This window comes from Urocitellus parryii, chromosome 1, assembly GCF_045843805.1.
Source record: "Urocitellus parryii isolate mUroPar1 chromosome 1, mUroPar1.hap1, whole genome shotgun sequence".
Taxonomy (NCBI): Eukaryota; Metazoa; Chordata; class Mammalia; order Rodentia; family Sciuridae; genus Urocitellus; species Urocitellus parryii.
The window spans coordinates 66,455,825-66,483,815 of NC_135531.1; the positions used below are offsets into that span (position 1 = coordinate 66,455,825).

General features: G+C 33.9%; 1 protein-coding gene across 2 annotated transcripts in view; it reads left to right on the top strand.

Moving 5' to 3' along the window:
- The first annotated feature begins 155 nt into the window (after positions 1-155).
- Xrcc4 (X-ray repair cross complementing 4) overlaps positions 156-27,991 on the top strand; it is a 248,776-nt gene continuing 220,940 nt past the window's right edge. For both annotated transcript variants that reach the window (XM_077796138.1, XM_026394550.2), the window contains exons 1-3: positions 156-228; positions 23,838-23,986; positions 27,399-27,574. In XM_077796138.1, coding sequence (XP_077652264.1) covers positions 23,848-23,986; positions 27,399-27,574 — 315 coding nt within the window. In that variant the 5' untranslated portion in view covers positions 156-228; positions 23,838-23,847. The remainder of the gene's footprint in view (positions 229-23,837; positions 23,987-27,398; positions 27,575-27,991) is intronic.

The window sequence follows — 27,991 nt, forward strand, 5'->3', positions numbered from 1 at the left end:
GCCCCACATGCCCTTCTTGATCTCTTCAGCAGTCCGGTTGGGCCTATCACGGCACCTCCTCCGCAGCTTCTCGAGACCGACGCTAGGATAGGCTTCTCCTAACCGGAAAAGGCAGGACTTAGATACATCATGAGGCGCTGCGGAAGTAGCTGAGACTCTCATTGGCTGTGGGGCTTATCAGTGGGAGCCGGCGTTTCTTAGAGGACCCGGAAGTGCAGTAACTCAGAGGTAGGGTCCGGAAGTGGCCGCGGCCTTTTGAATAATAAGTAATATTCTGTTCTGTTTTTCTTTTTTTTCTTTCCTACTTTTTTCTTTATTTTTTTAAAAAGTATCTTACATTTACCTCTAAAAGTACACACTGCGCGAACCTTCCCCTCCTTGAATCTTCTTCATTGTGTGAACTCCTGTACCTAATGCTTGTCGGTTTTGGGGGATCCCAGGGCTCCAGGCCTCATCTACAAGGCTTGTCGCAGTGGAGTCCCCTTTTAATTTTTTCCCTTTTTCTCTGAGTGATTTTTAGATATGCAATGTGCTTTTGAAATGCTCTGTATTAGTTGTGGGATGAGGGGGGCACTTGAATCCGGATGATTGTTTTCAGTAGGTTTATATTTTCCCTAACACTTGCCTTTTTTGTTTCCAAACCTTTTTTTTTTTTTTTTTTGTAAACTGTCAGTAGGTCCTAAATGTTCTTAGGAAAGAACTTTTCTGTAGTAACCTTGGTAAGGAATTGCACTTTTCTGAGTGCAGTAATTGATAGGTATTGTAGAGAAATGGTAAACCAGCAAAATAAATTACATACCAACTTTGTTTTTATCAATAATGGTGTTATTGAGTTTCCTCAGATTTTGATAATTCCATTAGATGAGGCTTTATTTTGCCCACATTTGTTTTCTGTGTTTTATAGATGGAGAAGCAGGTACTTTGATATGTTCAAGTTTACATTGTTCTTGGAATTTTTCAGAAGTCAGAGGGGCAGAGTTTTTCCACTCTTTATCCCCTTAGTGTATCAGAAAATTATTGCAATTCTTAGTTTCCAAATGCGTGGTTAATTTTTTTTAGACACCATAGGGGTCTTTTCAGAATGTTATCAGTTCTTTGTGTACTCAGAAGGTGAAATATGAAGAGTAAAGAAGCTCCTGAGGTGTTGATTAATGAACAGTATTCAGCCAAACTATAAAAAGATTCTTTAGTATTTAGGGCAACACCGTGTTTAGAAGATTTGCCTTTTTGTTGTATGTGATTACTTCTTTGATAACTATTGTTTGCTACTATACACAAAGGGTTTTTTTTTTGAGGGGGGATTAAACCACTACTAATTTGATTTTAAAATCCATTATATGGAATAGTCAAAAGAATTGGTAAAATATTTAAATTAATAGACATTTACTGAATATCTTCTTTATTCATAGTACCATGAGATTGCAGCAGAAAAATAAAGATGGTCTGTTCCTTTAAAGAATTTACTGGGGATGTTGAAGATGGGAATAAGAAATTATAAAAATTCATGGTACCTTCCACTAATCAAAAGCAAGTCTTGGGGCTAGGATTGTGGCTCAGTGATAGAGTGCACTGGGTTCATCTTCAGCACCACATAAAAATAAATTAATAAACTAAAGGTATGGTGTCTAACTACAACTAAAAATATTTTTTAAAAAAGCAAGTCTTAATGCTTGCACTTGGAATTGCCTTACATTATGACTTACCATTCAAGCTAAACAAACTTAGTTTATTTATGGAAATTATGTTGTGCAACTGGTCAAGTTTGGTTTCCAGAATAATAAATGTGTCTGTAGATGTTACAACTGCTTTTGCTTTCATGTGAATATCATCTTGATCATTTGGCACTTCAGAGTGATAATTCTGCATGAAGCTGTATGCTTTAGGCTTCCTGTAAAGAGCACCAGGAAGCTGAAGTTGTTGGAGATTGCAATTGATTTGTTATATTTATGGATTACTATTAATTTTAGGCAATAGATTCTTATGTACCTCAGCTTCAAAATAATAGAGAACATCATTTTTCAGTTATTCATAGAGGATCAGAATTGCCAATGGATGAGACTGACCATGTGTATAATGTTTATCGTATTCATGTAAGAATACGACAAAGTTAATCTGATGTGAGGGTATCTTTTGGGAGGCGGGAATTGAGCTGCATGATCATTAAGTTAATCGACACCCTGCTTTTGGTTTTCATTATTGATAAATTATTTCAAGTACTAGCTTATATCAGTTGCCCCAAACTAATCTTTTTGGTAGTACTGCTGTGGAGTCTCTTTGCAAATCATCTTGGATCATTTTCTTACTACGAAGAAAATTTGACTTTGTCATTCCCCTGCTCAAAAATCCTCTCTCCTGCATCTCGAAGAGTATATATTCAACTTTGGTTTCATGGTTTCCCCAGGATTGTATGTAAAAATAGTACATATTTTAATTTTTCTATGGAGATGGTCACATGCTTCCTCAGAGTTGTGAGGATTAAATGAGTTAATACAAATGAAATAATCTAGCCAAATATTTGTCAAACAGTAAACACACAGGACATTTTGGTTATCCTTTTATTTATTATTTTTACACTACCGAGGTTGGAACTCTGGATCTTGCTCATGCTAGGGAAGCTCTCTACCTCTGAGCTCCATGCCCAGGCCTAAGTGTTAGTTATTATTGTGTGACTGGCTTAGTTCTTGACAGAAATAAAAGCCCCCTGAGTTGAGGAATAAGTTTGGAAGATGATTGATTTGCATTATTATTATGTTAGGCACATAATAAAAGGGCTTTGAATTAAATTGTTATAGCTTTTATACCACTAGACCACTTTGTTAACCTATTTTCTTTTTATTTTGTATCTTGTATTTTTAAAAATATTTTTAGTTGTAGATGGACACAATACCTTTATTTAATTATTTATTTATGTGATGCTGAGGTTCAAATCCAGTGTCTCACACATGCTAGGTGAGTGTTCTAACACTGAACCATAATCACAGTTCTTGTATCTTGTATTAATAGTAGTGTTAGTACTTTCCTTTTACATTAGTTATCTTTTTTCTTTCTTAATATTCACATATATTAAGTGACAGTGATTTGTTTGCTTTCTCTGATCCTCCAGTAGACTCCATAGCCTAAGTTGAGGTTCTTTGTGTTGGAGTGTTTGTCTTTGAGTCCCACAACCCCTTTTCATCCTTTCCCCCCATGGCTCTTGGATTACCACCTGTAAAAATGCCTATAAAAGTTTTTTTTCTGCACTTATTTATTTTTTTTTACCTTAAGAAATGCTTTTGGAGGGGGCTGGGGTTGTAGCTCATTGGTTCAGTGCTTGCCTTGCATGCATGAGGCACTGAGTTCAATCCTCAGCACCACATTAAAAATAAATAAATAAAAACAAAGATATTGTGTCCATCTACAACTAGAAAAAATAATTAAACAAAAAGAAATGCTGTTTTTGCCTTGCAAGGCTTGTTGAGGTACAGTTGTAGTTCAGGCTAGTTGGAGGTTAAGGCAGGAGTTTCACAAGTTGCTTAGCAATACCCTATCTCAAAATTAAATAGGAAAAAAAAAAAAGATAGGTATGTAGCTTAGTGCTGGAGCACTTGCCTGATATGCAGGAAGCCCTGGGTTCAATTCCTAGTAATAAGAAGGGTGTCGGGGAAGATATGCTTCTTTTATTATCTTTCTATATTCTACACATTTGTTTGATCTTTTCTATAACAAAAATTCTTGAAAGCGTTCTTTATGCTTCATGTCCCAATTTCTCTTTTTCTGTTCTTTTCTTAAAGCTCACACTTACATGGCTATTTCTTCTATGCTGCCACAAGATTCTCTTATTAGTGTCACCAGTGATCTGGGTGTTGGTCATTCTCGGTCATCACCATAATTGACTTGTCAGTAACTTTGGACACAGTTTATTGCTCCTCCATGATATGCTTACTTTACTTGATTTCCAGGACCGTATTTCTTTCTTTCTTTCTTTTTTTTTTCCTACCTCTTTGGTTGCTCTTTCTGTCTGCTATGCTGAATTTTCTATTTGTCCATACATTTTATGTTGAAGTGTTCTGGAGCTCAATCTTTGGTTCCTTTATTTTCCTCTTTCCTTCCTTGTGATAATGATATCAAGTCTTTTGACTTAATCATCTGTTTATCCAAGGCTTCCATATTCATATCCTTAGTTCCTTCTCTTTCTGAACTCTAGAATTATATATCCAGTCCAGTTGTCTACCTCTGCATCACTATTTGTATATTTATAAGACTTTAGATGTCCCAAATGAACTCTTCTCTCCAAATTTGTCCTCTTTCTCACTTCAGTTGATGACATGCCTATACAATCAGTTGCTCTGAAGTTATCCTTGACGCCTTTCTTTTATATTCTATCAAAATCCATCTGCAAATTTTTTGGCTTCCTTTACAAAATATATCATGAATTCAATAGTTTACTACTATTGCAGTCATTAGTGCCCTGATCATTTTGAGCTTGAACTTCTGTCATTAGCAACTAACATTTCTTTCTTGGGTTATAGTAATGCTGCTTTATTCAGTCATACAGGTTATTCTCATAGACTAGCCAGAATGTTACTTTTTACATATGTTAAAAATTGCATTAAGGTATAGGACTCTAAAAGATAATGTGTTACCCCAGATTAACAGAAAAAGAACATTAATGAAAAAACTCTTGAAATCCAAATAAAGTCTGGAGTTTAGTTAATAGCAATGTATCAGTGTTTTCTAGTTTTGATTAATTTACCATGGTAATATAAGCAGGTACATGAGGGAAATTGGATGAGAGGTATATGGGAAGTCTGTAACTTTGCTGTAAATTCAGAATGATCCTCAAATAAAGTTTATTTTTTAAAAAAGAAGGTAACTTCACTTCTTTGTCTAAAAATCTTAATAAGTTCTGGTTTGACCAATGGTAAGAGCCAACTTCTGTATATTGGTCTACAGGAACACATGATCTGATCTCTACTCTCATGTCTTTGAATTTGCTCCCTCCATTACTTTTTCCTAGCCATACTGGCCACCCTTTTTCTTAAGTGCACTAAGCCTACTTCTATTTTATTACCTGTGTTTTGGCTGCTTTCCTTACTCAGGATGTTTTTTCTTAGACGTCTACACAGGCAATTTCTTCATCTTTTATCCATTTGCTAAGACGTTACTTTTTCAACAAAGTCTATCTCAACCTATTTAAATTTTAGGTTTTGAAATAATCCACACCCTGCCTCTGTACTCTCAGTCTTGAACCTGTTTTTTCATCTTTTACTAGTATACTATGTATTTTGCGTATTTATTACATGTATATTTAATTGTTTCTCTTCTATTAATATATAAAATCCATGAAGGTAGAGAGTTTTATCTGTATTGCTTTCTTAGGCCAAGATCAAAGTATTTTTCTGAGGTACAGAAATATTCAGTAGGTTTTGGCTATCTGAATAAACTTGACTGAGCATTCAAATTTATAATTCCTGATTTGTAGCCTAAAAGCACTCAATGATTTGTTTTTATGTACCATTCTGTTATAATTTTATGATTCATTTTTTTCCCTTTGGTATTGGGGATTTAACCCAGTGGCACTTTATCCTCAGATAAGTCCCCAGATCTTTATTTTATTTTTTTAAATTTTGAGACAGGATCTCATTAAGTTGCTGAGAGTCTCACTGAGTCGAGGAGGTTGTACTGGAATTTGCACTCCTCCTGCCTCCTCCTCCTGATTTGCTGGGATTACATGTGTTGGCCACTGTATCCGACTCTGTATCATTTTTTGCCTCTAAGCCTTTGTTCACTCAGACTGGAGAATGCCCTTCCTTATTTTTCTTTTACCCCTAAGGACTTTTACCTATCCATTTCTTGTTTAAGAGTAATATTAGATCTAAGTTAAGGAAACTGTCCTTAAAACGTCAGACTGGCTCAAGCACTACTTTTCAGAGGCACTTTCACCTGGCCTCTGCACTTCACAAGCTCATATTATGTTTCTATTTAGGTGTTTCTATCTCATTAGAGAACTGGGAATGTCTTACTATGGTAGACAATGAATACTTTAATACATTAATTGCATGATCAAGGATACTCAACTAAGAAGCAGTCAAGTTCTGATTTCAAACTGGATCTTCTGAGTATAAAGTCAATGCTTTATTTGTTCTCTAACTTGTTTCCTACAAAAAAGATGGCTGCCATTAAAGTAAGGGAGAGAGATCTTTTATACAGGTAGCAGGTAGCTATTACATTTTATTGCCCTGGTCAATTTGCCCCTTTGTCATTTGTGAACCAGTCATCATAGGTGAGAAAGTGATCTTGTGTTTTTTTTCCTAAAGCGTTGGCTGAAATCATTGACCAGGGGACAGTTGCCATCACCAAATTTTTCATGTTATGACATTTGATTCTTTTGGAGAAAACTAAACTGTTAATAGACTTATTTTGCCAAATAGAAGAAATCCATGATAGAATTTCAAGTTGCTTACTAGTCATTCATGTTTTTGTTAGATGCCATTACTACCACTAACTATATCATAGATTTGTTTCTGTACTATTGGCAAATCCCAAGGTGCTTGTAAGACTTTTCAAAAATTTTATCCCAGTTATATGGACATTTGCTCTTAAGGTTGATTCAGACATTTGCACTCAAGGTTGATTAGTTTGTTAATGTAATTTTTGACACTCAGCACAAAAATTAGGTAAAATTTCTCATTTAAAACACTCTTTAGGGGCTGGGGATGTGGCTCAAGCAGTAGCGCGCTCACCTGGTATGCGTGCGACCCGGGTTCGATCCTCAGCACCACATACCAACAAAGATGTTGTGTCCGCCGAGAACTAAAAAATAAATATTAAAAATTCTTTCTCTCTCTCTCTCTCCTCTCTCACTCTCTCTAAAAAAAAAAAAAAACACTCTTTAATCTTGAATAATGAACCAGACTTCATAACTATTATTTGTACTGAATTCAGACTGTGCCCTCTGGATATAATTATCATTACTGCCGCCTATAAACCAGCAGGACAAAGGGAAATTTCTCCTTTGCCCTCTGAAGGTTTGCAGGTACAAACTGACAAGGAGAAAAGGCATACAAATTTATTAAAATGCCAAAGGGGAAACATTCATAGTAAGGGGAAATTATATCAGTTTGATTATTCAACAGTCCCCAATACTCAGAAACTTATATATCCCTTTTTCTATAGTGAAGAGGGAGAATAGGGAAAGTCAGAATAGTAAATGATTTTTTTTTTTTTTTTTTAGGGGGACTGGGTGGGTTTGGAGTACATATGATGGCCTGGGATAAAGTCTCTGACCTGTAAATCACACAGTGATTTATTAGTGAACCTTTTTAGGACCCAAATAGAACACAATGGTGTGTGAAAAAGTCAGTCCAGGTGTGTTGACAGACTTCAGTCTCTCTTCCTGTGATATGAGTTTAGTTAATGGAAACTTGCAGAAAGAACCAGAGGTAATTGTTTTCTTCAGATTCCAGACTGTAAGCAGACAAGGAGATATCAAAGGAAAGCCTCTTACATCATTTGCTGTTTCCTAAGTTCCTTTAATTTAAAATAATTAACTCACCAAGACTCCTTCGCCTGTGTATTATATCTTCACCTAGCCTTTAAGACTAACAAAATAGGATATAGTTTAATTTCTATGAATCTTGAAACAGCTTCAGCCTTAACAATACCTTAATAGGATTGAAGTGACGATAAGACTTGGGATTAAGTAATCAAAAACAAATATTACTTGGAGGACATTATTGTATTCTGAATTTGTGTGCCATTTTCAGAGCTTTTCTAACCCAACAGAAGTGACCACAATGTTGGAATTGCATTCTACCTTGTGTAAGAGAATGCTATTAGGTTACTTGTGATTTTTATCTGAGCAGTGAACAAAAAGTTTATTTGATAAAGACTTTGATCAATTGAAATAGAAATGAGTGATTGCTAAGAAGTAAAGTACAGCCATTGTTGAAGAAACTTATCAAAGTCCTTACAGTATAAATATTGACATACTGAGATGTGTCAATTTTTATCATAGAATTTGGAAGTTCCTGTTTAAGAAACGTGACCCTAGCATTGAACACAGTGTATCAATAAATAAAGAACGTGTCCAAATGAACAGCTGCTCAGAGAAAATAGGATTATATTTGACTACATTTAAAAAAATGAAGTTTAGCATCTTCAACAAATGGTGCTTGGAAAATTGGAAATCCATATGCAACAAAATGAAATTGAATCCCTTTCTCTCACCAGCCACAAAAGTTAACTCAAAATGGATCAAGGAGCTAGATATCAAACCAGAGACACTGCGTCTGATAGAAGAAAAAGTTGGCTACGATCTATATATTGTGGGGTCAGGCTCCAAATTCCTTAATAGGACTCCCATAGCCCAAGAGTTAACAACAAGAATAAACAAATGGGACTTACTTAAACTAAAAAGTTTTTTCTCAGCAAGAGAAACAATAAAAGAGGTAAATAGAGAGCCTACATCCTGGGAACAAATTTTTACCCCCCACACATCAGATAGAGCCCTAATATCCAGAATGTACAAAGTACTCAAAAAATTAAATAATAAGATAACAAATAATCCAATCAACAAATGGGCCAAGGACCTGAACAGACATTTCTCAGAGGAGGACATACAATCAATCAACAAGTACATGAAAAAATGCTCACCATCATTAGCAATCAGAGAAATGCAAATCAAAACCACCCTAAGATACCATCTCACTCCAGTAAGAATGGCAGCCATTATGAAGTCAAACAACAATAAGTGTTGGCGAGGATGTGGGGAAAAGGGTACACTTGTACACTGCTGGTGGGACTGCAAAATGGTGAGGCCAATTTGGAAAGCAGTATGGAGATTCCTGGGAAAGCTGGGAATGGAACCACCATTTGACCCAGCTATATCCCTTCTCGGACTATTCCCTGAGGACCTTAAAAGAGCGCACTATAGGGATACGGCCACATCAATGATTATAGCGGCACAATTCACAATAGCTAAACTGTGGAACCAACCTAGATGCCCTTCAATAGATGAATGGATTAAAAATGTGGCATCTATATACAATGGAGTATTATGTAGCACTAAGAAATGACAAAATCATAGAATTTGGAGGGAAATGGATGGCATTAGAGCAGATTATGCTAAGTGAAGCTAGCCAAGCCCTGAAAAACAAATGCCAAATGTCTCCTTTGATATAAAGAGAGCAACTAAGAACAAAACAGGAAGGAAGAGCATGAGGAAAAGACTAACTGTAAACAAAGACAAATGGGGGGAGAGAAAGGGAGAGAGAAGGGAAAGGATATGCAAATGATAGGAGACCTTCAATGATACACAAAAGTATAAGAGGTTATGATGGGCAAGGGGGAGGGGGGAAAAAAAGGGAGAGAATTGAACAACAGCAGAAGAGGCAGAGAGGGAAAGTGGGAGGGGAGGGGAGGGGGGATAGTAGCGGTTAGGAAAGGTAGCAGATCAAGACAGTCACTAATATGCCATTAGGTAAAAATGTGAGTATGCAACAGATGTGATTCTGCTATCTGTATTTGGGGTAGAAATGGGAGTTCAAAACCCAATAGTCAAATGTATGAAAGATGATTTATCAAGAGCTCTGTAATGTTTGGAACAATCAATAATAAAAAAAATTAAAAAAATAACAAAGACAAAAAAAATAAAAGTTTATGATGTTTCTTTGTCAATTTATTAGTAGATGCTTTTACTATATAGTTTACTAATATATTTACATATGTGAGTTATCTTAAGTGGCTTTTAAAAATGACAGCACAGTTATTTATAACTTTGTAAATTAGTTTTGCTCTGATACTTATCTGTAAATTGAATTAAAAAATCTTGCCTTGACATTGTGTTTAGGAACCAATTTCTGATTTTTAAACATTGTTCTTATAGAGAAATTGGCTGAAATTATGACTTAGATATTGCTTTTGAGAATCAAAAGTTTGTGCTCTGAGAACTTTTCCAAATAGCAACAGAGAAAACATAAATTTCTGAAGTTTAGATATGATGAGGAAATCTGTCTTGTTTCTCATTATCTGACAGCTATATTAGAAGAAAGTCTGTGGAAGAAATAGTAAAGTTGGTATGTTTGGTTGAATATCACAGATGAACACTGTTAACTCTCATTTGAGTATTGTTGTAATATAAGAAAAAAACAATTAGATGCAAATTTAAACATTTGTAGCTTTCATATGAAGTCATTGGAATCACACCAACAATTGTACATCTGTTTTGCAGGTTTCTTGAAGAAGGTTAAACTTAACATTCTTTGAATGACAGTCCTAAAATAGTCTATCATGCAACTTGGGTATCAGGACTTTTACTCTCATTGCTTCTTTTCTGATGGCTTTTACATAGTTATTTAATCACTTAACCACATCATGATGTTACTTTTGTATTGTGAAGAATCAATGAAAAATAACTTGAAACTGGGCATGGTGGCATATGCCTGTAATCCCCCCATGTCCAGAGGCTGAGGGAGAGGATTGCAGAGGCCACCTTTTGCAACTGAACGAGACCCTGTCTTAAAATAAACAATAAAAGGTATGGGGTGTTGGAAATGCAGCTCAGTGGCATAGCACTTGTTGTATGAAGCTCTGGGTTCAATTACTAATACCTCAAAAAAATGTTTAAAAAGACGGGTTGGAGATGTAGCTCAGTTGCAGATGTATGGCTAGTAAATATGTCAATATTTTTTGACATATATTCCTCAGTTCAATCACCAATACCTTAATAAAAAAATAAGAGATAAAGAAAAAAGAAAAAAAAGGAAGATAAATATAATTGAGATAATATAATCTGTCAGAATCTACATTTGTTTCTATAAATGACAACAAACATGAAAAAACAAATGTGCTTAAGGTTAATGAAAGACTTTTAACTTACTCTCAGTTTTATTAGTCAAATATTGAAAAAAAATTAGTCTTAAAATGTAAATTGACTAGCTCCTTTCAGAGAATTTGCCAGTATTCTGAGATAAGGTGTTGAGTTTTACAGTGAAAATATTAGACTTATTAATTGGTGACTTAAAAATTTGGAAAACCCTTTTCACCATGTACCATAGATTTATATCCGTGTTTAAATAGATACTTATGATTTTTTTTGGAATTATTAGAGCCTTAGCCAAAATGTTCTCAATGGTCTCCTTGAACCTCCTATTATTACCAGTATTTATTCTGTAGTGATAACAAAATTGCCAGTGTTTTAAAAATCTCAGGTGATTTAGATTTGATATGACTGTAAGTATAGTAAGCTGAAAATGAAAACTTTTCACTTGTTAAATATGAATTTAATGTAGTGTTTCCCAAAGTATACAACTTATACTGCTAACAATATGTATATTACTTATTTAATAACATTTTTGTAGGTACTGTGAGATAATTGAGATAGAATTGAGTAATTTGCTGAAATCCACATAATTAATGAATAATAGTGAGGATTTATATTGATGTCTAATTTCAAAACCTGATGACACAAAGAAGCTTAAGCAAAATGGAATTCCTTGGCCTCATAATTAAAACATCCATGGTAAGGTTTGTGTTCTGATGAAGCTGAAATCAAGTCTGAGCTATTGACTATCTCTCAATTCAGTTTTCTAATATGTCAATTTTGTTCTCAAAAGCTCTAGGATCCACAGTGGCGCGTGCCTGTAATCTCAGTAGCCTGGGAGTCTGAGGCAGGAGGATTGTGAGTTCAAAGTCAGCCTTAGCAACAGTGAGGCATTAAGTTACTCAGTGAGACCCTATCTCTAAATAAAATACAAAGTAAAAAAAAATAGGAATGAGGATGTGGCTCAGTTCAATCCCTGGTACCGAAAAAAAAAAATGCTCTAGGCTTACAACATCATAACATCAAATAAGTAGGGAAGAATCTATGTCCTTTATAATGTAGAAAGAAACCTTGCAATTGATTTTTGTTGGACTTAGTTGTTCATAACTGGAATCATGTGCCTGTCTGAATTATCACTGATCCTATATTTAATAGAACAGAATGTTGGTTTAGCTTGTGTCTCTGTTCTGTCCCTAGAACCTGGTGCCAGAGTAAGTCTGTTCAAGGTCTGTGGGCCGAGAATAGCAGAGGTGGGAGTCATTCAAAACTTTGTTGCTACAATGAGGAAAAAATCTGCATTTGATGGCAAAATCAGCAATTTCTTTTTAAATCTTGAGTGAATGAGCACACTTCCAAACCAAAATGTTGTGGGACATGGACCATGGCACTAATGTCATTGTGTGACCAGTACTTAGTGATAGCTAACAATGATTTATCTAGTTGAGAGCCTGTGTTTTTTTAAGGCAGTGAAAAGGAAAAGTATTAGTACAGATTAAATGCATGAGTTAAATGAATTCAGCCATTTGAGTTAGGGCCATTTATTGATTATGTGCCAGGGACTAGATAATACATATTTGATTCATATTGGTTGGATCAAAAATATAAGATTACATGATTCTAATTATATGCTACAATGTGGGAATTATTGAAAATATCAGTATTCTTACTGCTTCTAGTATCTGTAGTTTGAATATTACATGCTATGATTATTATAAGTATTATATGCTATGATTGAGGATACATATGAAGTGGCTCATATTGAATTTTTTGTTATATTAATTTTTCATGCATTTTAATTTTAAGAAAAAATTAAGTGCAAGCAATTTCTCTCTCACACACACCCACACACACCTCCCCCCTCCATCCCGGATTGAACCTAGGGCCCCTTAGCCACTGAGCCATGTCCCCAGCCCTTTTTATATTTTTATTTTGAGACGAGGTTTCATGACGTTGCTTAGGGCCTTGCTAAACTGCTGATGCTGGCTTTGAACTTGCATTTCTCCTGCCCCAGCAGTTGTGATCAAATCATATTGAATTTTTTTTAGCATGTCTATTTAATAGGTATTGTTGTAGAGAGAATTTTATGAATTTTATCAAAGAAACATTTAAATTAATGGGTTATGAGTTCTTTTTATTTATGTTGCAAGTTTGGTTTCAAGAACTTTTATCAGGAAAGAAAAGTAGTCGTAGAAGGGGAGGAAAATACTTAAATTTATTGGCCATCCATCAATAATTACTTTAGTAATTCTTCACCTCTTTAGTTTTGAAAAACATTAATTTAGGAGTTCCTGTAGTTTCTTGAGCCATATAAAGATTTGAAAACATATTTTTATTTGTGATTACATTAGTCCTTTCCATTAGCATAGGAACTGTATGCTATGAAAATTCCATTGTTAGAATAAAATAAAACAGATAAGTGGGGATAAATTATAATATCTTATGTAAAGAACTGTGTCTGTAATATTTGAAGTCCCAACATGGGAAATTCTAGGTTCTACATCAGCTCAAGGTTGAGATCTGTGTTGTACATTTTATAACTTTTTTCATAGGTTAAGCAGAATGGAAAACATTGAAAGATAAGAGTTAGTAGTCCATTACCTATGTAGTAAAGTGAGAAAATTTTCAGAGAAGGCTGAGAGCCAGAAATTGAGGTCAGTTATGAGATTTATATAGAGTCTCTCCAGGGTTGAACTTTCCCTCTATGCAGTAGATTTGCATACACTTCCACCCCTTTTCAACCTGCTGTATTTAAGTGTTCTCATTTTGGCCTCATAATTAAAACATCCGTGGTAAGGATATTTTTGTTTGGGATTCCATTAGGATAGGAACTATTGGACGGTGTACTTTGAAAAGCAATATATGTATATAAATGATAAGGCCAAAGGTTATTATCTAAGTTATTAGATAAGGTTATTATCTAGGTCTGTCTGCCTAGATTTTTCTTGGTCTCTAGTTTAGCTTTCCTTCCTCCAAGGTATGGGGCAGGATCAGTTAGACAATTTCTTTCTGGCCAGCTCTTACACAGAAAGGAGAGGAAGCTTAGAGTAATATTTTGAAGTTTTTGTGGATGACTTGAGGGGGATAGAGGTTCTAGTTTCTGTAACCTGTATTGGAAAAAAAAAATTCTAGTTTCAATGGCCTCCCTTTGGGGAGAAAGGAAAGGAGAGAAAGAAGGGAAGGAAGAAAATTAACTTCTCAAGTTCTTCCAATGTCCTTCAGTTTAAAAGTACATAGCATGCCAAAGTGCCATACTTTGGGGTATTGATTTTTGAGATCCAACAATTCATTCAAATGTTGTGAAGAACAAAACAAGGGATTCCAATAGACTGGTGCTGGAATTCCGAAGCTATTAAAGTTCCATTTCAAAGAATACTGCCTACAAACTCTGTTTCCTGCTTAGTAAATCAGTATGCATACATACAGTATGCTCAGGGCCTATTTGAAAGAAAGAGCTGGCAGAGTCTGTCTGAGCTTGGTTTTCCTGATGTCTTCTCTGTGTTATACACCCACTAAGCAACGCTACCCCCCCACCCGGATTTCTTAAAGGAATAAAATGATTAACACCTGGGAGCCTTGTTGGCAGATCAAAACTGCTTTCAAGGCTTTTTAAACCTTGAAAAAAGATGAGTAGATTTTGACAGGTGTGGGCTGATAGTGGGTATTTCAGGATGTGGAATAGCATAAGTGAAAGGGAATAGCAATGATGGATTTAGAGCCCTTCCTATTCATCCTTTAAGTCTTATTAGATTCCCTTTCTCATAAAGCTTTCTGACTTTTCAGTCCAGGTGTGACTCATCTTGTTTATCCTGTCACCTTTTATGACCCTGTTGTGGCTCTCACCAGAATATTGTAATGTATTTATTTGACTCTCTTGTCATGAGAGTATAAATATTCTGAAATGAGAAGATATATCTATTTTATTTGTATATAATATTCTTCTTTTTTTGGGAAGAATCCACGGATTGAATTTAGAGACACTTGAGTGCTGAACCATATTCCCAGCCCAGCCATATGTTGTATTTTATTTAGAGACAGGGTCTCACTGAGTTGTTTAGTGCCTCACTTTTGCTGAGGCTGGCTTGGAACTCGCCATCTTCTGGCCTTAGCCTCCCGAGTTGCTGGAATTATAGATGTGTGCCACCATGTCCAGCAATAATAATCTCAGTACCTAGCACAGTACCTTGCATCTGGTAGGATCTAAATAAGTATTTATGCCTGACTAGTTGCATTTCAAAAGTCAGTAGCAATTAGAGAATGCAAATTAAAACTGTGCTGAGATTTCATCTCCAGTCAGAATGGCTGGCGAGGATGTAGGAAAAAACGTACACTCATAAGTTGCTGGTGGGACTGCAAAATGGTGCAACCACACTGGAAAGCAGTATTCCTCAGAAAACGTAGAAAGGCAGCACCATTTGATCTGGTTATCCCATCCTCAGCATATACCCAGAGGACCTAAAATCAGCATACTATAGAGAAGTGGCCACATAAGTGTTTATAGCAGCTCAATTCACAACAGCTAAGCTATGGAACCAACCCTAGGCATCCTTCAATAGAAGAATCGATAAAGAAAACGTGATATGTATACACAGTGGGCTATTTATTCATCCATAAATAAGAGTGAAACTATGTCAATTGCTGGTAAATGGATGGAACTGGAGACTCTCAGGCTAAGTGAAATAAGCCATTCCCAGAAAACCAAAAATATTCTCTATGCTATGCAGATGCTAACTCACATAAGAGGTGAGTTGGAGGTTCACCCTTTAGGGACGGGAGGGAGGGTAATGGGGGGGAAGAGAGGAAGAATGGGATTGGGAAAGACAGTAGAATGAATTAGACATAACTTTCTTATTTTCATATGTGAATACATGACTGGTGTAACTTCACATCATGCACAACCACAAGAGTGGAAGTTACACTCCATATATGTATGATATGTCAAAATACATTCTAGTGTCTTATATAACTAAAAAGAATAAAACACATGAAAAAAAGTCATTTGATTTGTGAGAAGCTACTTGGTCTTCTTTTAGCCAGTGACAATGAAAGCATTAGATTTGTCTGGTAAAGGTACACTATTCTAAGGGTTTCAGGACAAAGAATTTGGTTTCATACCCAGTATAGGTTTCAAACTCATAAAATTTGCAGTAAAATTGTTTTGTTCATCATTCTGAGATATTTTCCAGCATGAACAACCATTTCTGTGATTCTCCAATACAAAGTGGATGTCCAAAAAATCAGTATTGATTGTCCCTCTACTATTGGTATCAGATCCCTCAGGTTAATGGAGTTAGGCCCATAAGACTGTCCTCACTTCAGATGCCAATTACAAGTCCTAGGGAACCTGTACTTCTGACCAAACTGTTTATAGATTTCATGAACCTCCTCTTCAGGTCTGGTAATTTGTTTAAATGGCTCACAAAGCTCAAACACACACACACACACACACACACACACACACACATGCACACACTCACACTATATATGTATATCTTTATTGATTAGTATCAGTGGAGGAAAGCCAGATGGAAGAGATGCATAGGGCAATGTTTTAGATGTGGGGGCGAAGAGGTACTGTATCCTCCTAACATCCTGATAAATTTATCAGTCGGCAACTCTTCAGATCTCCTTGTTCAATATCCAATACCAGAGTTGGGAATGGGAATGGGGTAAGGGTGGAGGAGGGCTGAAAGTTGCAGCTCTCTAATCATTTTTGTCTTCCTGGTGTGACCAACTCCTCTGAGGCTTTTCAGGGAACCAACTGTAAGTCACTTAATAAACTCAGGTGGGTTCAAAGGGATTCATGAAGAACAAAAAGTCATTTCTATCAATCAGGAAATTTCAAGGATTTTAGAATTCTGTGTCAGGAACCAGGGACAAAGGCCAAATTTATTATAGTGAACATAACAGTGTTTTTTTTTTTTTTTTTAAAAAAAAAACATATAAAGCAACATGTATTAAGCCAGGTGACTTCTGCATAAAATATAGAAATTTATCAATTTCTTGCATAATTAGAATGAAAGACCAGCAAACGGCCAATACTTTGCCATGCCAACAATTTGTTTTATAGTAGCTATGATTGTTATAAGATCTGATAGTTGTCCAGGCTACCTTACTCTCCACCCCTCATGCAATGAATGCTTATGATTTATATGGTCTTTGGAGGTATTAGAACTTGCACTTTTGCTAAAGATAAGAGGTCTTGATTTCAATTTTAGGTACAAAGTTTCAGTTCAGTTTGAGACTGCATCACCCTAGGGAACTCAAAATATATTTTTTCCTTATATTTTGATTCTTCCTCCTGCTAGTTGTCTGAAATATGTTTGGGAATATGTGGTTGAAAATGACTTAGAAATTGCAGCCTTGGAAATAAATATGTAATTACTCATCCAAGTAGGATAACTACTTATATGCTGTTTATAACTCTTAATGTTATTCAAATAATATGCAACTGCTGTTTTTGTTAAAAAAATTTAAGCATTGGCAATTTCATATGATTCCTAAGTATATTTGTGTATTGAATTAGATAGTATTGACAATTGAGGATATGTTATAGGATCAGCCCTATCCCCAGATTAACTCACATTGTCTTGCACCCCAGTCTTGTCATTCAGCCTCTTGTTTTCCATTTATAAGTAGGCAGATAAATGAGTATGGTTGTCAGTAAATGTTGGGTTTGTGAATGGGAGGAAAACATACAGTGCAAGTCTTGTTCCTTTTCCATACAAGTACTTTTAGTTACATTTCAGTTCTCAGTAACACATTTTTCAAGTAGGAGAAAGACTAAAATGTGCTTAGCTGATGGTATTTCATGATGTCTAATTTCTTCTGAAATTAAAGCATTAGAGAGGTGAAGCTTAAGAAATCATAATTACAAAGTTATTATTGAAAAAAGACTGTTGTTTAGTTAATTCTGTATTTCATAATCCTGTTTAGTTCTGTTAAGTTTCTTTCTCTCACAAAACTGAAGTATTTCTGTGATAGTCTAGAAAATTTCTAAAATGAGAAGTACTCTCTCTCTTTTGTTGATATTACTTGTAATCGAGAGTGGCCTTTTGATGAATCTGAAGGAAGTCATAGTCTTGGAACTTCAGGTCCAATGTTAAGGGCATTTTTCATCCAGATCTTCAATTCAGTGGAGGAAATTCATTAAAGCATTAGGTCATTTTATTGCTTAACACTTACAGAGTAAAAGAAAAGAAAAGAAAGCAGAGGGAGTAAAATTTAAATAAATTACTGAAACTAATGATTATTAATGGTGTTACTGAGAGATAGAGGAAATGATTAGTAATATGATATTAGTAATGGCAACCTTTGGCATTCTATAGTCATTAGAGGTAATTGAAAATAGACTGCCCATGGCAAAGATGCTTTATTTTTTAGATTTATAGTTCTAATGTTTTATTCTTGAAGCATCAGATTAATGTCTTTCTTGAATATCAGCAGTATAGTTCAAGTTTTTGAACAAAATTGTGCTAACAGTTGTTAACTGTATTTTACTCCCTGGAATGATCAACTGTTTTGATTTTCTAGAACATGGAACTTTCGGTTATAAAACAGGGAAAATTCCAAGTAAACCTGGAAAAGTGGCTGGTTACCTAACTTTCATTTTGAAGTTATTAGCATGAAATCAATCCTGGTATTTTTAGAAAGATATTTAATAATACTATAAAATGTTTACCTTTAAAGTTTAGAAAATTTAATTTGAAAGTATTTTTCTATGCAAGGGTTGCTTGATTTTTTTGTTGCTTTGGAAATAAGCAGTTTGTTTTGTTTGTTTTGTTGCTTTGGAAATAAGGTAAACTGAATTTGTAGTTTTTTTAAAATCTTAACTTACTCTTTAGTAGACTCTTGCTATTAATAATTGAAATGCTTGGAATAAATAATTAAGTTAAAAAATTCAGTGTGGAAATTCTGACAAAAAAGGTAAAAATGATTGTAGTACTTTAAAAAACACTAAACAGATAATAGTCTTTTTCTTTGCATTTGGTTTTGTTTTTTAATAATATGTGATGGTTGTCTTTTCAAAAGCAAATACTATTGTGATTGTTGCATCAACTTTTCTTTCCTTTTATCTAACAATCATATATATATATATATTTCTGCTTTTCAATTTTATAATACTAATAGGATTTTTGAAAACACTGTGACCATATTTTGGTCTTGCAATTACATTTTCTTTTTATCTCTCTCTTTACAAAAATAAATAAATAAATAAAGTCATACAGAAAAATGTAACCAAGATTCTAATTACAGACTATTAACAGTTTGTGCTGTGTGCTAATTTTTATTCTGAACTCACTTTTGGTATCATCCTACTCTTCTCAACAAGGGGCACTTAAGTTAATTGCTTCATTAGAAACATGCATTTATCTCTTTCTGATCTGTAAGTACAAGTCTTTGGCAGAGCTGCAGGAGTTTGAACACCTGCAGCCCAAGTAGCTTGAAAAGAAGCCATAACTAACTCTAAAGGAAAATAAAAGAAGTTCAAGTTCAAAATGGTATTATCAATGATATAGTGTTGTAACTAACTTGAGGTGACCTAAGAGTTGGCTTCTGTACTGTTCCTTATCAGCATCTAAAAGGGCATACAAAATTCTTTGTAAACTAATTTAAAAAGTGTCTTGTTTATTCAGAAGCAACTGTGAATGGTATTTGTTCAGACCGTAGATCACATCAGTTGCATACCAGCCAACAACTTAGTTCTCTTCTGAGAGAGGCCAAGTATCAAAGACACAAAGTACTAAAGATAAGCTTCTCAATTCTCAACTGTTCTGAGCTCTCAATAAAGCTACTGATGTACAAATTGGGGTGGGGCCCAAACTTTCCACCTGCAGGCTTGTCTTAGATCCTTGGCTCTGACTGGGAGGGGTACTGATACTATCCTGACCTTTAGTGGCCTTAGAGAACAAAACATGGACTTTCTCAATAGCCCTAATCAGTGGGTCCTTCTGAAGAGGATTCCATCTCCTTTCTTTTAAGTAATCTCAGGGCAAAAAATTATGCCTATTGATATTTACAGGGATGGTGAGAGCAAAGAGATGGTTGATTTGCTCTTACTGAATCTTAAGATATATATATATATATAATATATATTATGTATATATAAATATATATTATGTATAATATGTAACATAATTAATAATATGATAATAATTACATTTTTAGAAAATTAAGACTTAATTCATTTAAAGAAAAATTTCTGGGACTACTGAGGCATAAAATACTGCGGATACTGAGTTATCACATGTAAGCTATTAATATTTGAAGTACTTAAATTCAGTTTATAATTAGCATCAAAATTTCAAATATAAGTATACTGAAATAATAGATGCTTTAAAATCAAAATTTTAATTTTGTGGTGAGTACCTAGAATAAATCAGAAAACTGGAAAACATTTGAAACGTGAATAATTTGGAGATATTTTTGAAACTAATCTATTCCCCAGTTATCTTTTTAACATTATTGAAATGAAAACCCTTTATATTACTGTGAAAGTAGCATGAGTGACTGACAGGCATCTGTAATATTAAATTTTAAATGAATTTTGCTATAATTAGAAATTTATCATTGTTCCAAATTTGGTTAAAAAATAGTAATGAAACGAATCACTATTTAAAAATAATTTAGGGCTGGGGTTGTGGCTCAGTGGCAGAGTGCTTGCCTCACACATGTGAGGCACTGGGTTTGATCCTCAGCCCCACATGAACAATAAATAAATAAACAAAATAAAGATATTGTGTCCATGTTTAACTAAAAAATAAAAAAAATAAAAAATAAAAATAATTTAAAGTGCTGTATTTTGCTTTCACAAAGTTAATGCTAACATAACCCTGGTACTTGAGGCATGTTTGAAAAGAAAGGATTCATGTAAGTGTGTGGGCATCTGCATGTGTCTGTGTGTTTGCATATAAATACTGTAGAGGCAAAAAAAAAAAAAAAAAGGGGTGGGGGCTCCATAGTATTCTCTGTAACCTTTGTGCCTGAAAACAATTAAGGGTTTTGAGCCCATTAAAATTGTCTCTAACTATATGTGATTTTCAGTGATTCGCATTGAAAACAGTAACACATTTTCCAGTTATTAAAGGATTAGAGCATGTGAGTAATTTACTGAATGTTAAGTGTATTGAATTATTTACCTAAAAGTAATATAAGCACATCTGGGCAAAGAGGACTTCATTGTAGGAAAAAGTTTTTTTTGTGTGTTTGTGTGTGTGTGTATGATGCTTGGGATTGAACCTAGGTCCTTGGCCATGTGAGGCCAGCACTCTGCCAACTGAGCTATATCTCCAGCCCCAGGAAAAGGTTTTGAATGAAATATTTAAAATAAATATTTTGAAATTAATTGATTATGATGCCAGGAATACAAATTTAATTATTTAAATATTTTACCTGCTTAATTGAGGGGTCTATAAGTGTTAGTTTTCAATTCATTTTTCTTTGGGAAGAATAAATTGTTTTCTAAGTAAACTTTAAGTAGAAGTTAGGATGATTGCTAATTTATCAATTTGAAGGGGTCTTATACTATTAATTTTATATTTTTTTCTTTCATGTTGGGATTTTATCTGGATTCCTTGTGCCCTTTAGCCTTACTTTGTGAAGTGTCAAACTGGGCAATTTAGTAAAACCTTGTCCTCAAAATAAAGTAACAAAATAAAAAATTGGGGGATATAGCTCAGTGGCCTTGGGTAAAAAAAAGGATGAACATGTACTATATTAAAATTAAGAGCTTCTTTTCATTTATAAACAACCACTATGAGAATAACTCCAAGTGAAAGAAGATACAAAGCATGTGTCTATAAAATGATTCATTCAAAATATTCAAAATGAAGAGCAATCAAACTAAAATATTTAAAAGACAGATTAATAACAATAGTAACAAAGAGAAAAATGAATCAGAAACATGGCAAGATTGAACAGATACTCCATAAACCAGTATATTTAAATGTCTAATAAATATATGAAAAGGGGTCAGTATTCATTATTCATTAAGGAAATATGAATTAAAATCTATGTAATACTACTATATACCTACCAGAAAGGCTGAAATGCAGGATTTGAACCAACCAGAATTCTCATATATTGATTATAAATTGGAACAACCTTTTTCAAAAATTGTTGCTTGTGTAGTACCCAATCCCAACAGACGCAGCTCCTCTGACCCAGTATTCCAACATACGTATATCCTAAATAAAAATGCATAGATATTTGCCAGAATGTTCATGGCAGTACTATTTGTAATACTCTATAATACTGTAAACTGTAATACTGTAAACTACCAAATGTCTATCACTGGATATCGGATCAATAATTTTGCTATATTCATAATGGAAGATTACACATCCCTGAGAATGATATACAACTCTAAGAAACAAAATGGGTGAATCTCTCAAACATTATATTGAGCAAAAGAAGCTAGGCACAAAATAGAAAATGCTGTAAAATTATATTTACATAAAATACAAAAACATTTAAAATTCTAATCTGTTAAGGTATAGGAGTTATTTGGGGAAGTAGTGATGAGAAGGGAGAGAGTGTGAGAATGAATTCTGCTTCTTGATATGAGTATTGCCTTGCTTACATTTGTTCAGTTGTAAAATTCATCAATTTGTATTGTTGATACGTATTATTGAGTGGGGGGCTCAAACTCAGGAAACAGATTTGAGATCCCTGCAAGTGGAAGAAGATGCAAGATGCAGTTAGGATAGTAGACACTTTATTCAGAGGTGGCAACAGCCTTCAGCTTCAGATTTAGCCCCTATCCAGTTACATTTTGCTCCAGTTGTTTCCTTCAGCCCCAGCCTTTTCCATAGGCTTTTTTTATACACAGGCCAAACAAAGAAGGCACACTGCCAAACAGGTTAAAAAAGTGGGCACATATTCACAACCTAATTATCATGACCTCCAGTGCATACATGGAATCAGAGTGTTTCTGACCCTGACTACACACTAACCATAGCATTGCCAACTTATGGCGTAGGCTACTACTGGCCATAACACCCAATCGTGGCCTTGGTCACATACTGAAAACATAACTTAGCTTGCTGGAAGCCTTAGCAAGAGAGCCCAATTATAGCCATTTTGACCCACCTCAACACAAGTACTGTCTGTAGTTACACCTAAATAAAAAAATTAATAAAATGAAAACTTTTTTATTAGTCTTAAGCTGTGATAGTTTGCTATAACCCATCCAAATGTTTCTATTATAAGGTGCTCTTGTCTCAGGGAAAAGTGTGTAACTGACCATGGGCACAATTTAGAAAGGGCAACTGTTAGGTTTTGAGATTTTCTTTTCCTATTATTTATTCTTACCCTTCTTTTTTCATTCCTCCAGACAGACTTCCTCCTTACTAATTATGGTTACATTCCAGTTGTTAAGATTACTCCCAGGTGTTTCACACAAGTTCTTGTGAGTGACACTCTCCAAAGATGAATTCTACATTTCATATTGTTGAGATGGTAATTTTTTATGCTATAAGTAATATTTTTAATATGATAGAGCTACTGTAGTTAGAACACATACAATAAAAACACTTATTTGCAATTTTCCATCACTGTGAGGTTCAATAGCATTATCCCACTTGAATGGTTAACAAGGTAACATGTTAGTTAACTTCCTTAATAGCTCAAATAAATATAAATAAATCAGATCAATAAATATAATTAACACATAATATAACAAACTTTAAGAAACTATTACAAATTAACTCCCATGTACTCTTGACATAGTATTTTTGTTCTACTGGCTTATGCTAAAGCAACTTTCTTTAAAAATAGAGATGGTAATTTTTATTTAGCTCCATTACTTGGACTAATCTTTTGCCATTTGTGGGCCTCTGTTTTTCTCATTTGTAAAAGCCTTGATTTGATATTGAACAAAAGTATGATTTATTGAGTTTTTGGTTGACTCTCATATATTTTTTTGTTTTTGTTTTACTTATTTCCTTAGAATTTATATAGCTTGGGGATTTGGATAGAAAACATAGCCATTTGATAAATAAAGTTTCTTGTAAAATACTCATTTTATCTTTCATAACAGGTAACCAGAAATGGAGAGAAAAGTAAGCAAAATCTGTCTTGCCTCTGAAGCCAATATAATTCATTTTCTACAAGTGTCTTGGGAGAAAACACTAGGATCTGGTTTTGTTATTACACTTACTGATGGTCAGTCAGCATGGACTGGGACAGGTAATATTAAAAGCAAATTTTTAAAATGTAAAATTTAAATAATGTGTTATTATTCCATCCTCTCTTCAAATTGTAGTTTCTTCAATAGATATGGGTAAAACTGATTACTTTTACTTGTAGTGACCATTTTATATGCAGATTTGTAACATTGCCATTTTCTATAATTGTTATTAAATAAATTAGCATATACCCAACTAATTCTGATTATCATTTGAATCTTAGTACTTAGACTTTGTTAAAATTTTGAAATGATCTCTTAATACAAGATGTGAATAGTACTTTTGACATGTATCTCCTCTTGGGACCCCAGGGAAATATTGAGAGGCAGAGGAAGCAGGTTGGCCAGATCAAGAGTTTGTGTTGGATTGTGGCCATGGAGTTTTCTTTCTACTTCATCCACTTATATAGTTTGAAATATTTTCCAATGAACATGTACTATATTTGGAACAAAACAGAACCATAGCCTAAAACTTTATAATACAGGGGTGAAAACTATATGTAGAATTTTGACTATTTTATAAAATATACTTTTAATTTTTTAAATCTTTTTTGATAATCTTTTAAAAATGTTTATAACCTTCAAATTGTATTTGGAACATGGCAGGTATAAAGTCAAAATATTTATAATTGTTTTACTAAATTACCAAAGTTTAAATAATCTTCTAAAGTATTTTATTAAAACATTTTTTAAAACTTTCTATGATTATGAAGTCATTTCTAAGTTATGTTGTGATATTTTACTTAAAATATTTTTTTTATTTTACATACTATTTCTATCTTCTAAATTTTGAAATATTTCTCTAAAATTTATTTCATATTTTATGCCTTTCCTTATTCATTTCTGTTTAAATTTTAGGGACAAACTAAGCATGTAATATTGATAATTATTTTATCATTTTTACAATTAAAATACATTGTGAAATTCTGTTTCTTTCTTGAATGTTACAAATTCTGTTTTATTTAGTCAAACTGAATTTACATTCACTGTTTTTTCATTCATCTTTTATGATAATAAGAAATGTTAATATAAGGATTACTGTAAAATAAAGAAATTTCAAGATAATATTTGCAATACTCATTATGGTATCTATTTAAGCTATACATTTCTGTGAAAGTGAAATCAGTAGTTGGTTGTTACAGTGTAGAAGTGGAATAAGATACATCAGGTTAACTATATATGCTAGTGAAAGTGTGTGACGGTTCTTGTTTTTGGATGAAGAGGTAAAACATTGCTAAAAACCATGGCAATGGGTTAATGCTGATCTATTTTGATTGAAAGAGTAAAAGAATATCTTAAATATAGAAAACTGGCTAGAAAAAAACCTGTTTACTTCAGAGCTGGCTTTTTTATTCTTTTATTTATATATAATAGCAGAATGCATTACAATTCATATTACACATATAGAGCACACATTTTTCACATCTCTGGTTGTATACAAAGTATATTCACAACAATTCATGTCTTCATACATGTACTTTGGATAATGATTTCCATCACATTCGACCTTCATTGCTAACCCCATGCTCTCTCCCTTCCTCTCCCACCCCTCTGCCCTATCTAGAGTTAGTCTGTTCCAAATGTTTTCCCTGATATGTGGATGCTGATCCATAATGGGGGTCGGAGGAGCATGGGAGTAATGGAGGAACTTTAGGTGAGGCAAAGGAAGGGAGGGGAAGAGTGGGGGGACATGGGGTAGGAAAGATGGTGCAATGAGATGGACATCATTACCCTAAGTACATGTATGAAAACAAGAATGGTGTGACTCTACTTTTAATACAACCAGAGACATGAAAAATTGTACTCTGTATGTGTACTATGAATTGAAATGCATTGTGCTGCCATGTATAACAAATAAAAATAAATACATTTTAAAAATGAAGTTAACTTACAAGATTGATGTCTAACTGGTGAAACCTCTAAGGACTCCAAGAAACCATCAACCTTCATTTAAGACCACTTTTGTGTGGAGTGTTTGCCACTCTGGCTAGGGAAATCCATGTTTGAATATCATAAGGCAGGAAGGGGAAAAAAAAAGCAGAACAAAAGGGTATCAGTAGATAAGAGAAACAGGATTAATGTCCCAGAACACAAACATAAAGACCACTTTGAAAAAGATGTGAATTATGTTTAAAACATTTAAATATTTTAAAGGTGTATTAGTTTGTTTTGTGTTACTGTCAGGAAATATCTGAGGCAGGCTATCCTTGAAGAAAAGAGGATTATTTAGTTCATAATTTTAGAGGCAATCCCATTGGTTTAGTCTTTAGTGCTGGCCTACTGGTGGGCAGCATCAAAACAGAGCATATGCAGGAGAAAGAGATTACATCACTTTTTAAAAAATATTTTTAGTTGTCGAAGCACCTTCATTTATTTATTTATATGTGGTATGGAGAATTGAACCTAGTGTCTCAGACATGGTAGGCAAGCACTCTACCACTGAGCTATAATCCCAGCCCCTAAGAGATTAATTACATCTTGAAACTGAAAGCCAGAGAGTAATTCAGACTCATTCTTACAACTATTCACTCTCGAAAGAACTGACTCAGGATGCCATTAGAATTATTTTAATTCCTTCCCAGGGCAGCACTCTGAATGACCTAAGGACCTATGATCCATCTCTTAAAATTTCAACAACCTCTCATATAGCCACACTGACGACCAAATTCTCAGTTCATAAACCCTTGGGGAACCCCTGGACCCTTTGGACCATATCCAAACTGTATCAGAAAGGTAGAGTAAGAATAGTATATTATGAAAAAGAAATAAAGACTATACAAAGACAAAGAGGATATATAGGGATAAATCAAGAAAATGTATAGATAGATAAGGATATTGGAAATCAGATCTATTGTATACTGTGTTTCATAGGTGAGGTACTCAATGAATTTGAGTTCCTTTCCCAATTCTTATCATATTCCTTCATCCATGTTTTCTTTTGTTAGCACACAAGATGAAAAGAATGAACTTAACTTTTACTTAATTTGATTGTGCCTATGTGAGTGATAAATAGACTATAGACCATTGAATCTTTGAGTCAAAGAAGAAAGATATTGGAAAATACTAAGCATATTAATCATAACAGGAAATGATTTTATCTGGCTATGACTGAAGAGCAGGTTCACAAAATGGTAGTTTCCATGGTAATTTACAATGATATATTTTATCTAAGGACTGAGAAATTATTCCAGCCATCTCAAGATTTTCAGATGAAATTTGAGACTAAACCAATGCAGTTTTCAAAAATCACTAGTTCCATTAAAAGGTGTAATTTGACTTAGAAATGTGTGATATGGGGATTAATTTTACTTTTTGTTAAACTTCAGGTATATGTGATAAAATGGTAGTAACAGATAAGCAAATATTTTTCATGTTTAGAAATATTCCTTTTAAACTCATTAATGTTTTCCATAGTTTCTGAATTGGCAATTTCCCAAGAAGCTGATGACATGGCAATGGAAAGAGAAAAATATGTGGATGAACTAAGAAAAGCATTGGTGTTAGGACCAGGACCAATGAATACATACAAGTTTGATTTTTCTAAAGAATCTTGTCATTTCTATTTTGAGAAAAACCTGAAAGATGTTTCAGTAAGTACAACTTTCCATAACTTTATAATTGTAAGATGTCATAGCTCTTATTGAGGAATTATGCTTAAGGTTCAAGAAACTCTTATATTATTCCCAGAACACCTCAGAAGTAATAGCTTTGAAAGTACTTGGTTTCCAAATTGGAAGAATGCTTTAAAGTTAAAGTCATTGAACTGTATTAATGAATTATGAAAAGTTATTATTGGAAAATGTATTAGTTAATGCTTTAAAAATGTTAAGTATTATAATTATATTAAGCAATTATAAAACTAAAAAGGTAGAAATAACTGAAGCCAGTCACTCCATATTATTTCATATCTATTAAAACATATTTCATAATTATAATTTTGTTTTTTTCCAATATTTTCAGCTGATTACTATCTTTAATCACTGTGGGTTAAAGAGGTTTTTAAATTT